The 19,288-nt window shown below is 43.4% G+C and overlaps 1 protein-coding gene across 1 annotated transcript in view; it reads left to right on the forward strand.

Moving 5' to 3' along the window:
• LMNB1 (lamin B1) overlaps nucleotides 1-19,288 on the forward strand; it is a 701,755-nt gene that overhangs the window by 205,829 nt on the left and 476,638 nt on the right. Inside the window, exon 3 of the mRNA XM_044060786.1 lies at nucleotides 11,593-11,718. Coding sequence (XP_043916721.1) covers nucleotides 11,593-11,718 — 126 coding nt within the window. The remainder of the gene's footprint in view (nucleotides 1-11,592; nucleotides 11,719-19,288) is intronic.

Raw genomic sequence — 19,288 nt, forward strand, 5'->3', positions numbered from 1 at the left:
TTACCTTTTGACAGCACCTCTAGGGGGAAAGCTAGCACTTTTCTCAAGAAATTGGCACATGATCACCCAGGGCAAATGGGTGCTGAATATTGTTTCTCAGGGTTACAGGTTCCACTTCCACACGCTTCCAAATCCAAAAGGTATGCCAGACCTGCTACAAAACCAATGGGCAGAGGCACAAAAACAGATTTGCTGCTCTTATGGACATGGGAGCAATTCAAAAAGTTCCACAGCAAGAACAGGGACAAGAATTTTACTCAAGACTTTTCTTAGTACCCAGAAAGGACAAAGAGTGGAGACCAATACTGGACCTGCCAATCCTAAATACTTTCCTGGATGTTCCAAAATTCAAAATGTTAACACTGCAGCAACTTCTGCCCATACTGGGCAAGAAGGCTTGGCTAGTTACTTTGGACCTCAAGGAGGCATACCTGCATGTTCCAGTCAGACAATCTTGCAGAAGATACCTCAGATTCATAGCAGGCTCAATGCATTACCAATTCTCTGCACTGCTCTTTGGCTTGTCTACTGCGCCCAGGGTCTTCACAAAATGCCTGGCACCAGTAATTGCATTTTGCAGACAAGGAATTCAAATATATCCCTACTTGACTGCCTCATTCAAGCAGAGAGCAAGGACATTCTTGTAAAGCATCTGGTGTTTGTAAAAAGATCCCTAGGGTACACAGTGAAGCAAAATCAAAACTAGTGCCCTCTCAAGAGATAATATTCCTGGGTGCAAGCTTGAATAAAACTACCCAGATGGCTTATCTCACACCAGACAAAGGCAACTGACTCATTACTTTCAAATGATGGCAACAAAGACCCAGCTCCTTGCAAGAAAAATTCTGCAGGCCCTGGGTTTCATGGCATCTTGCATTCTACTAATTCCATATGTCAAATTGCATATGAGGAAAGTACAATGGTATCTAAAGTGTTTGGATTCAGCATTGTCACAGCCTAGAGACCATCATTAACTTGATTCCCTGCCTACAACAAAAGTTTTGATGGTGGTCACAGGCCTGTCACCACAAGGGACAGCCTTTCACCTTACCTGCAGCCAGGCAGACAGTAACGGATGCATCTACGCCTGGGGAGCACATATGGCAGGAAAATGTATTCAGGGCACTTGGTCCAAGGAATGACTGCATCTTCACATCAATCAAAAAGATGCTAGCTGTACAGAATGCCCTGACAGCCTTCAAGGACCTAATACATCCAGGACAATTAAGACAGACAATACCACAGTTATGTGGTACATAAGCAAGGGGGCACACATTCCTACCCCCTATGCAGACAAGCCATGACTTTGTGGAACAGCACTGACTTACCAGGTACATCTGCAAGCACAATTCCTGCCAGGAACAAAAAATACACTGGCAGACGAACTAAGCAGAAATCCCATGGATCCTCATGATTGGAAGCTAAATCCACAAGTGTTCAACATAAGGAAATGGGGATGCCCAGACAGATCTATTTGCCTCCCCTCACAATTGCCAATTACAAAAATTTTGCACAAGGACTTATCACCCTCAAGCATGGAAAGTGGATGCTCTATCTTTCAACTGGAAAAATCTGACAGTCTATGCCTTCCCTCAGATGCCTCTTCTCACAAAGGTGCTTCTAAAAGTCAGACGAGAGGCCAAAAATGATCCTGATTGCACCAGACTGGCCACGCCAGCACTGGTACCCAATCCTAAAGATTTTGTCCCAAGACCCACCTTGGCATCTACCTCAAATCCCTCATCTTTTGACACAGCAAAACAATCTGCACAGTCAACTCAGAACCTTAAACCTGGCAGCATGGCAGATAATGTAGCCACTCAGACTGCACCTCTCTCTAAAACTGTTATGGATGTAATTTTGGAAGCCAGGAGACCCAGCACTAGGAAATCTTATGCGGAAAAATTGAAAATATGTGCTTGGAACCAGGCACAAGGGCTCGACCCACTGGTCCCCAATATGCCTCAGATTTTACAATACCTGACTGAGATGTTGGACAAAGGCCTATCTTTTTCTTCTATTAAAATCCATTCCTCTGCCTTTTCAGCTCATTACAATACGGATCCTCCTATTTTTTTCACATCCTCTACTACAACAGTACCTCAGGGGCAAGGAATACAAGAACCCCTAGGAGAGCACCAGTACCTCCTTGGAACCTCAGTTTTGTTTTAGAAAAACTAACACTGCCTCCTTTTGAACCAGCCAGCACAGCTGATCTAAAATTCTCGTCATGGAAAACTGCTCTGCTCCTAGCAATAACTTCAGCAAGAAGTTAGTCATTGATGGCTGTGGAACCCTTCATCATTTTTCACTAGGACAGGGTTTCTCTAAGGACGAACCCAACATTCATGCCAAAAGTGATCTCCAATGTGGCCTTAAACCAAACTATTTATTTGCCTACTTTGTACCCAAATCCCCAGAATAAAGGGGAACAACTTCTGCACTTTGGATATTCACAGACAGCTACAATTTTACTTGGACAAAACAAAAGCTTTCAGAAAAACTGAGCAACTGTTTGTAGCATATGCTACAGGATCATAAGGAAAACCTATTACAAAGCAGACTGTCTCCAACTGGATAGGACACTGCATCTGCTTCTGTTATGCACAACATGGCAAATCTGTGCCTAAGGGCATTAGCCCTCATTCTACCAGAGCAGCAGCCACTTCAGCAGCTTTCCTCAGAGGGGTACCAACCAAAGACACATTAGAAGCTGCAACCTGGAGCTCTGTGCACACTCTTACCAAGCGCTACCGCCTACATCTCTACTCAAAATCCAGAGCAGGCTTTGCCACTGCAGTTCTGCAGGGCTTGTTAGCCTCGCCAAATCCAATCTAGACCTAGCCACCCTGCCTAAGCTTTGGGATTCTACCCAAGTGTAATGCCTGCAGCAGTGAAACACAAGTATAGTAAGTTGTGTACCTACCATAAATGTGGATGTTCGAGTGTATTCACTGTTGCAGTCCTGGTTACCCACCTTCCCCCTCTTTGCTGGGGCTATTCTGTACTTCTCAACTCTATGTGGTGCATTTGCTTTTAGAAGAAGAAAATGTTTTTAGTGATATATATGCATGGTCGTTTGGCAGATTTTTTTTATCTTTACAGCCTTCATATCTGGGGGCACCTGACATCTGGGGCAAGAAACTGAAGAAAATGGCATCTGTTGCAACTTTTTATGCCCCTGGCACACTGACTTCAGGGAAGAGGCGACAGCAACCGACACCGGACCAAGACTTTGGAACTTGGGCCGACTACGGGTCGCCTGCCAGTAGGATATCCCAAGTGTAATGACTGCAATAGTGAATACACTCTAACATCTACACTTATGGTAGGTACACAACTGTACTTTTCGTGGCTAGCATCCATCGTAAAGAAACATTCTAATGCAATGCTCCACTACTCTAGTGCCCACCCCCAACATCGGAAGAAATCTATAGTCAAGGGACAAGTTGGTTCGTGCTGCTCAGATGGTATCAGAAGATGTTTTGTTGAATGTGAGGTTTTGAAGGACATGTTTACCAAGAGAGGTTACCCTGAGTCAATGATTTTGGAAATAGAGGAGGTACAAAAAATAATGGGAGTGTACAAACCTATTTTGACAGGACAAACCACTGTCTAGTATTGGTTACACTAACACAGGCCCCCTCTCTTGTTTCCATTGATGAAAATGTGGAGGATAATAGGCTTGAGTTTTACAATGAGATTTATTACCCCTTACAGTATAGAGGCAGATTTAATAGTGTATCCTGGTGAGAAACTGGGGTTTGTTCAGTTTTGATTCTGACACAAGTAAACTGGGGATAGACCTTACGTCACTTACAGAAAAGGGTATAATTTAGAGAGCATCATGGAGATGAACAGTGGAGAGTCACCGTATTAATGGGACTTTTAAGTGTGAGGAGTGCAGTTGTTGCAGGCACTTGGCAACTGGGGCCAGTTTTTCAACTGCTAACAAAACTTACAGGATAAAGGGAAGATAATACATGCTCTTCAAAGTCTGTAGTTTATCTTTCTTCCTGTCAACTTTGTCCCACATTTTATGTGGGCAAAACTGACAGGAAGTTTAAAGAAAGGATCTATGAGCATGTATACAGTGTAAGGAAGGCTAGGTTAGAGAATGCCCTGGCCAAACATTGTAGTGAGAACCCCACTCACTGTTTTGTGTTTAGGGTTTTAAATCAAATTACATCAGATGTAAAAGGGGGCCCTTGCCAGTTATTAAAGACAGGAATTGATTTGGCAGTTGAGGTTGAATTCTTAGAGCTCTGGGTCTTAATGACAAGGTTTCTCTCTCATGCATACTGAAATTAAGAAGTCTATTGAGATAGAGCAATGGCCATCTGATGTTCATGTTGATGGTAGTTGCACATTGCCATGTACTTGTCTCCATTTGCCTGCATGTTCGAGATTTAAGCAAGCATTATATTAACAGCATGTTTTTACAAACCTTGAAATGTGAATGTTGGGTTAATATTTCATGATTGATTTTTTATTTTTTAACTTGCAGTTCAGTTATGATGTAGTCCCTTTAAATTTTAATTAGTTTTAACGTGTTAGTAAAGGGAGATGTATATATGGGTGTTGCTCTGTCTGGAGAAGTTTGGCTATCAGTTGAACGAAAGGCGTTGTGGAAATTGTTTAACAAGTTTAACTTCAGTTCTGCTCTTGCCTGGAGTTCCTCTGGAGATTTCTTGGTGTGTGTTCCAGTGTGCCTTGTGGATTTAACTGGAGTTTCTTTGGTATACCTAGGTTTAGAAAATATGCTCTCCATTTCAGATGGACTCCCCTGCCCCTTCAGCTATTCCCCCAGTACTACTGGCATTTATAGATGCTTTTAATGCAGCATCACTTAATCCAGACTCGCAGCTTCCTGCACCATGAAGGCCTGATGGATTCTACAAGGTCCCCGGGAGCCACATTCCTTAAGTACCCTGCAGCAGACCCGGGCACTGTATCACTGTCAGCTGATAAGGCATCCAAGCTCCTTCCATCCTCCATGTCTCCCCAAAGGCAGTAAGGCCATGGAACACCTTGGGAGGAAAAATGTTTACACCTCATCCACCTTGGCCTTCAGGGCAATAAAATTATTCAACCCACATTTAAAAATATTCTCTGTCCCTTTTAGGACAAGCCACTAAACTTGAGTGAAATGCCCGACTCCTGCCAAACCTGTTATCCAGCCTGCTAAGACTGATATCCAGCCTTATATCTGTATCCTCTCGGGTCACCAGGCACTCAAATGCAGTTACGATGCAGCTGAAGATTCTGCCAGGTGTGCTGCATCCGACTCTGTCCTAAGAAGATATTCCTGGCTAAGGTTATAAACTCCTACCTGATGACATTAGGGCAAAACTTTTGGATGCACCTCTTGATAATTCTGCCCTTTTTGGGACAGAGGTGGCTTGAGTTATTTAAAACTGTGCAACAATAAAGGGGGAAAACTTGCAAGACCTAAAGCACCTGCTTTTCTCCTGTCCCCAGATTCCACAGGAACTACCCTTCAAAAACCAAATTCATCAGGCAACACTGCTCCTTCCCCTCTTTCCAGTGGCAGACTGACAGGAAGCAGATAACTCCCTTCAGGCCTGCCCAGACTCCAGGCCAGAAGCCTTAATTTCAAGACAGGGGAGGTAGTCTGACTACCTGCCATTCCTGTAACAACCGGTCTACTCCATTCCCCTATCCCTAAGGCTCTCGCTGTCTCCCTGCTTTGAAAACCACCACCACAGACAGGTGGGTTTTTATCCATCATAAACCTGGATTATTTTATTACGTGGATCATAGCCCCTTCTTTGAGGGGCATTCCGCAGCTCACCAAAGAACAGCTTCCATCATTTCAGCTGATTTATAGACTGCGTTATTGCCCAGGGAACAATTCAGCCTGTCCCTATGACAGAAAAGGGAAAGGGTTCTACTGAAGACTCTTCCTAGTCCCAAGAAAAGATGGCCCTTGGAGACTAATCCTCGATTTTTCCCACCTCCAATCTCTTCATGCAAGTGCCCATCTTTCGAATGCAGACCCACTTCCCCTTGATTTTCCCTCTGGGGTTCTTGGCCACCTTGGACATCAAGGATGCTTACCTGCACATCCTCATAAGGCCCAACTGCAGGAAATACCTGTGGGTCTCTGTGGTCTCATTTTCAGTTTTGTGCCTTGCTGTTCTGATTTTCTACAGTACCAAGGATCTTCAGGTGCCTGGCACCATTGGTGGCCTTCTGCAGGACCCAAGGGATTCAAATTTTCCCTTATCTAGATGACCTCATCCAGGCAGACCACACAGAATCCCTGCAACGTCAACAGTAATAACACTCCTGCAAGCATTGGGCGGAAAAATAAATATCCCAAGTCCAACCTGACCCTCTCTCAGGACCAAATACCCGCTCGCTGTACTTCAGGCCACAGACATGACTGCCAGGCAGTACTTCAGACTCTTGGGTCATATGGCATCGACCATTCCCCTGTTGCCATTGGTAAGGCTTCACAGGAGGAAGCTACCCCAAGGTCTATTTGGACACTGCGCACTCATCCTCCTAAAGTACAAAATCCCCTTCCTACCTTGCCTCAGATTCAGTGGCGGTTGGCTCAAGTGAACTGCAACCCAGGACTCCCCTTACAGGCTCCCTTGTCAGTGCAGGAGTTGTAAATGAATACCTCTGACCTGGGCTGAGGAGCTGCCATGGGTTCCCTAAGAATTCAGGGCACCAGGTCGTACTCCATCAAAATGGAACATGTCCATATCTGGGAGAGGAGAGCAATCCTGTTAACCCTAAAAGCCTTCCCATATGAGCTGAAGCAGGGCCTACTAAAAAATGCTTCACAGAAAGCACTACAGTTCTGTAGTATGTGAACAAAATCCTACTTGCTATGTGGACTAGCTCTCCAAGTGTGGGAGTGTGCCACCAAAACAGTCACTACAGGCAGTGTATATTCCTTCAGAACAGAATACTTGGGCAGACACATTAAACAGGTCCATGTCAGTCCCATGAATGGATGTGCTACATGTGTTCTTGGACAGTGTCCACAAATGGGGTACACCTCAGATCTGTCTACTTTCTGTATGAACAGACAACTTCCAGCCTTTTCCACCAGGCTGCCCAGTCCTCTGGCAAGGGCAATGGCCGCCTTCTCAATCTATTTGAAGGGGATGTTTCTGAAGTGGGAAAGGGGGAAATGCATACAGAAAGTCCTACTAAAAATCCGGCAGGACAAACAAGAAATCTTGTTGGTGACTCCCTTTTGGCCAAGACGGCACTTGTTCCACCTCCCTCTGCATTTAGCCAGGGGCAGTCACCACAAGTTACCCGAGAGTGGACCTTCTCACACAGGAGAAGGTGTCTCTAATCCACCCCTACCAACAATGTGTGAACCTTACCCTGTGGGTGATAGAATTCTGATCCTTTACAGAGATGTTTCTACAATGACAACGTGTGCACAGTCCTGCAGGAGGACAGGAAATCTAATACTAGGAGACCTATGTCTCAATGGAAGATTCTCCATAAAGATTCTCCATATGGTGTTTACAAAGACAGTTGGACCTTTTCCAGGGTGATGTCACTTTCTCATACCTGTGAGAGCTCTTGCAGGCAGAGTTGGCATATTTCTCTCTAAAGCCCACCTTGCTGCTATTTCTGCTGGTCTGCTTCTGTATCCTCCTTTGGCTTGTCAGTTGCCTGCAGAGTTATTCCTAAAGGGAGTGCTGCATTTCAGGCCCCCCAGGAAACCCATCCCACTACCCTGGGACCTGAATTATGTTTTGGAGAAGCTCACTGTGGCCCCCTTTGTACAAGCTTCTAAGGCTTCTCTAAAACACTGCACTTGGACAGCAGTACTCCTAGTAGCCTTGACATCTGCTAGGAGTGTCAGAGTTGCAGGCCCTCATGGCCACCCCAGCTTTCCCCATCTTCCACAAGGACAGGGTAACCCTTAAGACCAACCCTTCATGCACAAGGTGGTCAGTGAGCTATCTTTAAACCAAGCTGTTTATCTTCCCTCCTTTTTTGCCCATTCTGAGCAAGTCATGCATTCCCTTGATGTGCATAAACAGCTTAGGTGTTACTAGACAAGACCAAATCTATCAAAATCAGACCAGTTTGTCTCCTTTCACCTCAGGGCCTTGGGGAAAGTGTCGACAAAGCAGACCATTTCAACCTGGATTTCCAGCGCAATTTTCTTCTGCTATGGATACCAATGGAAATCTTTGGGGTCCAAAATTAAAGCACATTCCACTAGGGCTATGGCTTCATCTGGAGCTTAAAGAAAAGATTGGACAACTGCCACCATTTGAGTTAGCTACATGGACATCTGTCTACACTTTTGCCAACAATTACAAATTGGACCACATTTCCAAATCCAGGGCTGGATTTGCCAGGGCAGTTCTCCATGGATTTATAGAAAATAGTTCCAAGCCACCACCCTCTTCCCAGTGAGCTTTGGCACTCATCCAGAAGTTGGAATACTGGCAACGTGAGAATAGGAGGACATAGAATAGCTGTGTAAATTCCTACCATAACCATATATGTCTTTCTCTTCCATGTTGCAGTTTTCCTTCCTTCCCTCCCTTCTTTCCTTAAACTTTGGATGCTACAGGATCTGTACAATTTTCCTGGGACTGGGGTCTAACTGGGGCACTCTGTTCTGAAGTCGGTATGTGCAACCATCACTTTGTCCCACATTCCCCTCAGCCAGCGTCAGACATCCCACATACCTAGCCATACCTCAGAACCTCTTCAGAGCAAGAAATCTGGACAACGCCATAAATAAGTGGGACAAAGGACCAAAAATAGGGACAGATTTTAAATATTGCTATTACAAACTTAAAGTTGATAAGTAACAGGTTTTGCATTAGCATGACGTTTCTGAAGGATATAAAGTCTGAAATTCAACTGTCTCATTTTCTAACATCCATCTGTAGTGATTTATCACTAATTTGCCAGAAAACCACAAATTTATGAAAAATGGACCAAGAATGTGTGGCCAAAATCTGGACATTGAGAATCTGTACAGTTGAGGTGTGTACCCAGGAGTGACTAGAAGCTTTTGCTACCCGAACATCCAGCTAATATACAAGAGGGGAAAACTCAAGAGTTAGAATACTGCGACATGGAAGAGGACATGTATAGTTATAGTAAGATTTTATACAGCTATTCTTTGTGTGCACAACTCCTATGCAAACGCAAACTTTTTGTACTTGCAGACAGTAGGTTTCATTACCGAAACCTGGTTTGGGACTGGCACATCCCTCTTAGTGTAGTCACCCACTCCATACAACTGCATCAACAAGGTGTGGATCAGTCCTGAACACCTCAAATATTTGAAGGCTATGAAGGTTTGGGAATGTCTTTTTATGCAAAGACTTGGTCAGTACAGCACTCTAGTGGACACACTTACCTTGCTGTGAAAGACTCTGTGGCAAGAATATTCTGCAGTCCGTACCAAGTGAAGCAGCTTTTTCTCCCTGATCTGTATAGGGGATACACCCCAGGGATGTGCTGGTTCAGAAGTTACCCTCTGACTAAAATCCACCCTCCAATTTGCCAATGTTCCAGACTCTCTGAAGATGTGCAGAATGCTAGTGCCATTTTGAATATTCCCATGTTGGCCTCCTAGTTTAACCCCCCCCTCCCAATTTGGTCTCCATCTCTGTGCACTCCTGACTCGTATGTCCAGCAGGTCTCACTCAGACCTTCACTATTTGATCTGTTGCATATCTTAACCATTTCAGATGTGTGCCCTGCCTACCCATGCAGGGTGGTTCTGATTCTTGCATATGCCCAGATACCTTCAACCAGGTTGATTTTAGAAGACTGGATGGGTAAGATTTCCCTTTTTGGTGGCTTCTTGAGGACTGGACTCTTACAGCTTCAGTTCCTGATGTATTGCATTACTTGTCCCAGATTTTTCAATTCTGGCGTAGCAGCTGTCCAACTTCAGTTGGAAGTAGTTTTGTTTGACATATGCAAGGCCCAAGTCACCTAGTGAAAGAGTAATGGTCTCCCTTGGATGATTTTAATTTTTGCTGGAAAAGCTTTTTTCTTTTGAGCCATTTTCTAAAGCAGCCTTAATTGTATCTGTGGTATCCATTGCCAGCAGGTGGTGGTTCTTGACAGAAGACTTTGAGCTCTAATGCTCTACACCTGATCTTTTATCCTGGAGGTAACCATTGAAAACAAATTTGAATCTTAAATTCACTACTGTAAGAGGAGCATCTGTTACGTTGCATCTGAATTAACGACATCTACATGTCTATTTGGACCAAAAAAATTGGAAGGGGTCACTTCATATTGTATATCAAACAAATTGGACCAAGTCTTGTCCAAAGTAGTCATTGGTTTTCTGACTGCATTGTACATACAAGAGATTTGCCCAACAAGCCAAAGGTATATACTGTTGGTGACTACTTTCAAGATTTCTTCATAATTGCCTCTGGAGGTTTATATAGCACGACAGTAGTTTTTGCAACCTTGCTAGTATGAGCTGGATGTGATCTAAAGGACCCATTTACTTTAGGGTCTGCAGTAACTGGAAGTATGCCACAATGACACCCAAGAGGGAGAGCTGTGGCTCCTTAATGGATAAAGTTGACAGACGCAAGACAGGAGCTGCTTAAAAAGTGCTAATCTGCAAACATCCACTTAAACATGCCCACCCTTTGGTAGCTGGGTCCAAGAATGGTGCCAAGGTAATTGGTTGTGTTTTCCAAGGCACTAATGCTTTAGAGAAAGGTGGCACAGAGCATTGTGAGCAGGCAAGGAAGTAGTCTGCAAGCTTTTTTTTCAGGTGTAGAGATGACCAGTGCCTGCCGTAGCTATTTATTGAAGTGGATGAAATAAAATTATGAAGGTCCTTTGCATTAAGTACATTTACTTTAGCAGTAGGACACTACTTTGTACAAAGGTGTTGCAGTAGCTGGAAGAGGAGTCTGCTTTAGGTAGTCTCTGCTTGATATCCTAACATATTTCCGTAGGAGTGCATTTCCATCCAGAGCACTGAAATTCTTAAAATAGATGAGTTGCCCCCTCTATTCAGTAAGTGTCAAGATAAACTTCTAACTGTGTAATATCAAGTTTTAGAGTGCATCTCATCCAGGTGCAGTGAAACTTTATTTCTAATGAATTTAGAGAATTAATCATCTGAAAACAGGATAGTTGCAAAATGGTGCGGTATCCTCCATACTTGTATCAGGAGTCAAAAATCCGGTTGGGGATGTTCTGAGCCATGATGCCATAGCCCTGAATGAGTAGCATCTTTGTGGACCAGAGGAAGCGGTTTAGCACATCAAAGCAGATTGGGTAAAGATGTTAAGTGCATTTTATTTTTTTAAAGGTGATGGTGCACGCCTAGTGACCACTGCATCTATCCTGTTTGTCTACTGATATAACTGGGGTTGATAAAGGGAATGAGATGTGTATCTGCTTTATTTGTAAAACTGTTTTGGGGAAATTTAATGCTGTGGTTGCTTGCAACTAAATGGGTTTTTGTGAAGTAATTGTCCACTGCACATTTTAATAGTGTCCTGCAAGTGGGTGTTGTGGTGCTAGGATGTGGTATACAGTCTTATATACTGACATTGTCTGATTTGATTTGCCTTGCAGCTGGAAAGTGCATTAGAAATGACCAGAAAACAACTGAGTGAAGAAACTCTATTGAGAGTTGATATTGAGAATCGATGTCAGAGCCTTTCAGAAGAGCTGGAGTTCCGAAATAATGTGCATGAACAGGTAACTAGAAATGTCTTGACTGATGAGTTAAGTGGAGGTGTTTAACCAGGATGTTTTAAAACCTAAATTAGTAGCTAGCAGATGGGTATACCCAGGCAGGTTGTTTGAGTAGTGACCTAATTAGGAATGGTATTTACATTTATGTTCATCTAAATGCCTGTTTTGGAGTTTGTATTTTATGTAGACTTTTTTTTTTCTTTGGGGTGCTTTTCTAAAAGGGATGTTCTTCTGTATATCTCTCCTGCTACCCGACATTCATTAATCCTCCCTGAATAATTCAGTCAGCTATTTCTGCGGAGAGAGATTATCCTGTCAGGGTTTTTTAATCCTAACCCTGCATCCCAGTGATTTGTGTGGGTTTACATTTCTGCATATGCCTCACGAAAATTACTGTGCAGATGTGACTTGGCAGGGCTAAGTGCATGTCCCTGGATGTTTACTACATCATGTGCCTCTTTAGTGGGTGCAGGGATTACAGTGAGCTGAATTACTTCATCCTACACAGGATGGATGAGCTGCTGTCAGCCACTTACTCCCCCATAGCTACTGATCTAATTTGGTCATAAAGGGTTGTAGTAATGGTTTCATTGTGGAGTCTGGTATGCTTTATGCCCATTCATTATATTCTGCAGATGTTTCTAGAACCTTTATTGGGCTGCATCTGGCTGACAGCAGTGAATAGTAATACAGTAGATTTGCCCGTTTTCACTCCAGGTAATTCAGGGGACACAGGTCACCTGCACTTGTGTATGATGTAATGTGGCACATTTGCATCATCACTCTGGTGAAAAGTTCCCCACTTGAAGATGAAGGTTTAATTGTTTTAGGGGTGTTGTACACTTCAGTGCAAATTTAATGCTTGAATTATTCTTAACACGACCCTTTTAAAAGATTAATACACAGCCCAACAAAGCAGGGTGTTGAAGAACTTGTAGCATACGCAAAAAAGTTCTGGATCATGTTTTGATTTCTTTCAGCATCATTTCCATCTTTAATGAAAATGTATTTTGAAATTGTTTTGGGTGTGAGCATTCCACTTGCTTTGCAGTGTTTTATTGCAAGGCTTTTTTGAATGGTCTCCTAAATGGCTAGTTTTAAGATGTGCTTTCAGTCGCATTTGACTTTGCAGGGACTCTTTGCAGTCTTTAATCTTTGACTTTTGATATTCATAACTGAACCTATTGTTGGCAGTCGTTATGGTTTACCAAACATGTTTTAATTTGAGTCTAGTTAATCCCCAGCAGTTACTGGAGTGCTTCTTTGTTCTTTTCTTAGTTTGAGCTTCCAGTGTTTGTCACACTGCAGTGTGCATACTTTCGAATGCTAAATATTGTGTGGTTGGGTGTAGTGTTGGATGCTTCATTTGCCCCTTTTGTGGGTAGTGAGTCTGAACTCTTATTTGTCACTTCCACAGGTCTAAACCGCAGTGGGGCAGGCTTGGGCACTGCCTGACTGTAGTGCCTTTGGCATAAAAGTTAAATTGAGAGCTAAAGCATGGACTTGAGGCTTGGTTCCATTTATGGCTGTACTGTTGAATGTCTTATCCATATGCCTAAAAGCATTTCAGTTTCACATTTGGTAATTTGTGCAATTACCTGGCATAACAGGCATGTAGGTGAATAAATAGCTGCTTTATTTAGCAGCTGATGTTCCTGCTGAGATTTTTGGTATTCAGACCCAGGCAACTTTAGAAGTGGAGGGTGGCTCTCACTGGCTGTGTAGTGAGCTAGACCAGGCTGACAGTGGAATTCAGTTTTGTACCATGTCACTGATAAGATGTGCCATATGCTCACTTTTGTGGTGTTCACCTAGGGCATTTTTGTAAGAGTTCAGATTTTTCTATTCCATGGGATACTTGCACCTGAATGGGATTGTCTTATATGATTTAATTGCCTGAGCGGAGTATGAATCATGTAAACTTGCTGTAGTAGTTAAAGGTTCACATTCACAAAACTATTCACCTGTGCGGCTGTACTCGTGGGCATTCTTTGGATTTGATTCTGTATTTTTTGGCGAGTGGACACAGTGAAAACTGATCTGATGGTTTGACCACTTATAGTTCCTAGTTCACCTTGGAACTTTCTCCAAATACTCTGATACAAACATCTCTGTAACAGACTAATTCAATATTTGAGATTTCTTTTCTTTACTAGCTCTGAGTTGAGCTGATCTAACTTGTAATGTCTGAGGTTGCACTTGGGATGCTCCAGAACATGTACATCATAATCCTATAGGGAGTAGTGGTTTAAAAGAGCTGCAGGAAGTTGTGAAGGTTTGGTCCGAGGCTGGCAGGTGTATATTGCATCATCGAAGCTTAAAGCGAATGAATAATCGACCCCATGTAAGCGAAAGCTTAAAATCTCGAAAGCTCAGAACAGCAACCTTGGAAAAAAAAAATCGCTGTTCCAAACAAAACAAAATTGAAAATACATAGTGGGGGGCCATGCCCCCCCCCCACACACCTCCCTACTTAAATATACCAACTCTGAGATCGCACTACAGTGCTGAAAATGGCAAAGTAACGGAAGCGACCAAGCAAGTTCTTTCCCTGGAAAAGAATTTGCTTAAAGGCCGCTTTGCTGTTTTGCCTTTTCGTTTTAAGTTTGACCAAGACGCATTCGATAGAATGAGTCTTCAGTCATCTAATAGGAACCCGAGGCTGGCATGCCACTAGTGTGTTCCTCTAGAGACTAGCTTTAAAAGTGAATAATGTGTTTTGTACCAGTTTGAGATCTTGCATATGATTACAGTATTGTTGCCCCCACTATCTGTTGCATCAAGCTATCTCGTGATTAGAGTTGAGGATAAGCTGTACAGGCCAGCCTGTCTGTTTTAATCTCTGCTAAGTAGGATGTTTTCTATAGTTCATTGTAGTGTGTGCAGTCCAACTCTCTTGTATATCTGAGCCTACTGGTGGATTAAACAGATGCAGTCTTTTTTTTTTCTCCCAAACTTCGGATGGGGAAATGAGCTGTATCCTCTAACATTGCAAATTATGTTCTGGAAGGACCTAGGATATGTGAAACTGTCCAATAGCAATTTGGATCATTGAAAAAGTCCTAAGGTACTTAGTGCTGTCAGGTCACCAGTTCATTGCTGTTTTCAAATAGTCTTGCTGGGTAGGTCATCTGGGCAATTGTATAGGAGCCTTGTCATGCAACCCAAGAGGGCTTGGTGAGTGGATTTGCCACCCTCACTCAGTAAGGACCGTACTGTTATCCAAGAAGCTGGATGCCACTGACATACAAGGAGAAAGTCTTTCATAGGTAGAAGATTTTTGGGTGAAGATCTCATTTGATATGATGAAAACTGAAGTCTTTGGAGTGAGTTTTTTGTTTTACTGTTAAGTGTGTGATTTGGAGGTCTAGTTTGACAGGCAGTCTCATAGCCCAGAATAAGGCACAGATCATGTAGATGCCTTGAGAGAAGAGGGATTTATTTTTATATAGCTAAGGGAACTTGGACCCTTAAACAAAAAAGTCTGTCTTGTGCAGCAATTTGAGTGGGACATTCTGAATGGTGCACACTTGCTTATTGACCTTTTGAGGGAAGAATAGAGGGGGGATTCATAGGTTTCATAGGTTCATACTAGGCTATCTGCCCAAGGGCATTTATAAGCCTAGCCCATAGTTATGTGGCTTTCGCCACCCCTTTAGTTTGAATAAAAACTATGCCTATCATTTTGCTGTGCCTCTGTCAAGCAGTGACACTGAAGTAATCCCTGGGGTATATCTGCAATCTCCCATCCATTGGTCAAGATTCCTCTTGAACAAGGCCAGATAGGTGCTCTGCCTCACATGTACCGGGATTTTGTTCCACAGCATAGGGAGTCTCTGGGTGATGAATCTGTCCCTCCAGCATGTTCTATTTATAACCGTGTCAAGGTTTAAGTCTCCCGCCCTTGTGGTTCTGAGGGATCTAGATTTTTTGAGGTGAAGCATATTCATCAAATCTGGGTTTGACATGGCCTTATGTCAGGCACAGGTCACCTCTGAGCAAGCAGTATGAGACTGAATAGAGCTGGAGTTCTTTCAGTCGGGCAGCATAAGACATATTTTTGAGACCCTTTATCCTTTTGGTGAGGAACTTTTGGGGCCTTTCAAGCTGCAGCAGGTGTCTGGTCAGATACATTCCGAACGGGGCATTGTACTCAATCATAGGTCTAATAAGTGATGAGTACAGGGGGACGATTACCTCCCTTGATCTAGATGTGAATCCCTTCATGATCAGGTGGGTGATATAGAAGGTTTTCCTAACTACTTTAGCAACATGAGTGTCAAACGAAAGGCTACTGTCAACCTGGGTCCCCAGATCTCTGACTTTTTCTGTGCTCAGTGGATTGCCACCTATATGGTAGCTAGGGGTAACCTTGTTTTTCCCGAAGGGTTGAAATTGGACAAGGTTGGATTTCCGGAATGACTTTACTGCATTTGTTTATGGGATAAACAAGTTCTACAGCAAAAGCTGACCATTTTCAGCAGAGGTCCATGGAGAGAACTTTCAGAGTAATCGACTGTAAAATGTAAGATACTAATGCATACTTGTTCTGACTTGCTGTATTGTGTACTATTTTTGTATGTAGTGTACAAAAATGCCTATAAGAATACATACAAGATTTACAGTTTTGTTATACATGAAGGGTAGTTTATCACTGATGGTACCAGTCTTAAGCAGAGTTCTGTTTGTACTAATTGGTAGGGTTGTTTCATTTCCCAAAAGCAACTACATTGCATAGGTTTGTGGAGTTGGGTAAGTGCTACCTGTACAACAGTGGTGTTTCTGGCAAGTTTCTCTAAAATTGTGTAGTCGTCGGTGAAATGCTGCTTGTAGTTATGGGCAAATATTTGACTTCTGCTTTCACGTTCCTTTGGGATACCGCTGGTGGTGGCTTTTAAGACGAGAAGGCTCTCAACTTGTGTGAATTTTATAGGAGAGCTGGTTTGTAATCCAGCAAGATAGTAGGTGTTTTGCTTAAACTGCTGAATTTGTCAAAGCTAGCATGAGGATGTTTATAGAAGGCTTTACCAAGATCAAGAATAGCAGTATGAATAGAATACCCCTTGGGGTATCATTTACTTCATGTTCATAGGTGTATACTAGGCTAACAACCACCAGGACCTTTTTAAGCCTAGCTGCATAGCCCCTTGTAACATGTGCATCTATTTGGAGGGGTATGTTAGTCTGCTAGAGGTATAGTGGGGCGGGGTGTATTAGACTGAGGCAGAGTAAAATTTCCTCATCAGCCATGACCAGATCAGGGATGAATTTTCAATTTTCTGTCCACTGGTCAAGGTTACATTTAAATAAGGTTTATGGATGGACTTTGCTTCACATGGATAGGGACCCTGTCCAGAGCATAGGGTCCTTTGAGAAATCTGTCTCACCAGTGTGATATGTTTGTCTTGAGCAAAGTTTAGATAATTGTATCTAGTGTTTCTGATATTTGTTTTGCAGATGTGCAAAAGGGTCCATCAGGGCTGGGTCTGAGCATACCTTATGCCAGGCATAGATTGCCTCTGCCTGCTGTAGGAGGGTGAGTATGTAGATAGATATTTAAAGTGATCTGTATAGAACGTTTAATACCATGCATCCCCTCTGTTATGCATGTCTGGTCAGGTACATGCCAAAGGGAGTATTGTACTAAATGGGTTTGATAAGGGCAGAGAAAAGTACTACAACTCCCTTAAACCTGGATGCCATACCCTTGTAAGCTGGGCAACATAAGATTTTATAACATTGACTATGTATTGAAGGCCAGATTGTCTGCATATGTTCCCAGAACCCAACTACTGGGTTGGCTCTTAAGAGTGTCTTATGGGTGGAGGAATTGGTCTGGGTAGACTTCTTCCCCAAAGGCACTGATACACTTCCTGGCATTGAGCTTTAGTCTGTGGCTTTGACACCAGTCATTTGTTAAACCTTCTTGCAGGATGTTGGTGTCATGGGGGAATTCTGATAGCTCCCAAGTTGCGCTCTGTACTCTTGATGAGCCAGAGGCCCTTGACGGCTTTGACCTCTGAGAAGTCTATTCCAAACAGAAGCAGATCCAGCAATGAGTCCCGAGGTATACTGCTGGTGATGGGCATCTTGGTGGAGGTGGTCTCACCAGTGCTGACTCACTGGATCCTATCTGAGCCTACTGTCGGTCTAATGAGTTGTGGATGGATTTTTGCCTAGTTTGACAGTACCGGAGTGGGGTATTGTAACAGCTACCTTAGTCAGGTTTAGGTAGGTAGTATGTACAGCTTTCCCCTCGTCTATTGCCTTGATGACCCTCTGTCTCCCAGGTTAAGTAGACATTCCTTTAAAACCAGGCAGATGGGTTTAGTGTGTGTAGGTTGCCATATCTGATCATTTCCATGGCTTTGCATATTAGACTAGTCAGATTAATGGGTCTGTAGTTTGAGGTTTAGTGGTTCCCTCTTGAGGAGGGATATCTATTGCAGTCCTCCATTCACATGCTATATAGCCTGTTTTGACACTAGTTGAAAAATAACTCAAAAGTAGTCTTTTGGCTTTTCACGGTTAGGGGTCACCACAGCAGAACTCTGGTCCACTAATGATTTGCAGTGGATTCTTATGGTGCCGAGTTGCCAGCCTGATGCCCAACCTTCAAAGAAGGCGCACCCATTCATGCACCTACCTGCATGTCTTTATACATCACTTGACCCACAGGGAGGACATGCAGACTCCACACAGAAGGCACTCCAGCAGAGAATCTAACAGGAGAACCCCTTGCTGTGAGGCGACAATGCTAACTGCTGCACCTGCACCACTGCGGCCTACTTGAAAAGTAACTCGAGTGATGACCCTTTTTTTCACTGTTGCAGTACTTGTAACATTGTAGGATCTGCCAAGGATAGCCCAGCGTCTGGCCAGTATAGCAATAGTTTACATCCTCCTTGCATTGTATGTCAGTTGTATGCTCCCCATATAGGTGTAGGACATAAGTGTCACGTGTACGCTCCATACTTAGAACTTGACTACCAGTCCAAGTGCCAATTTAAACGTCTGCCTAAATGTCCTTCATTGAGTTGGTTTCTACTGAGACATTTTTCCAGAATTGTCCTGTTGGGATTTCTTCTGACTTTACTTGTACTTGGGGCTTGTCATCCAGGAAGGGAAAATGTCTGTGTGCGAGGCAGAGTTCCAGTAGACCATATGTGTTCTGCCTGTGTGCTTTGCACAGTTATACACAATGTGCAGTTTGTCAAGCTTTTGTTCCCAAAATGCTGTGCAGCAGTCTAACTTTTTTGACCAGGGTACTATAGCAGAATTCACCCTCTGCTGCAATCTTGTCAGAGGCTGGCATGGAGCTGGCTTCTTGGACATCCTCTAGGATGCAAACAGCCATGAGTGAGAGGCAGCCACTGCCTATCATTTCTGAAGGGCCTAGGGGAATTCACCAGATTCTGTTAGGGAAGAGTAGTTGGTACAATTGAGTCTAGGCATGGCTCAGAGCCTCCTATGTTGGTCCAAGCAAACTTCCCACTAAAGCAGAAAACTAAACACATTCCTTCTGTAATGGATCTCCTGAAGAAGTGGCAGGGTTTTACACCACACTTATTCA

The sequence above is a fragment of the Protopterus annectens genome, chromosome 2.part0, assembly GCF_019279795.1.
Source record: "Protopterus annectens isolate FY-2018-M chromosome 2.part0, PAN1.0, whole genome shotgun sequence".
NCBI classification, from domain to species: Eukaryota; Metazoa; Chordata; order Ceratodontiformes; family Protopteridae; genus Protopterus; species Protopterus annectens.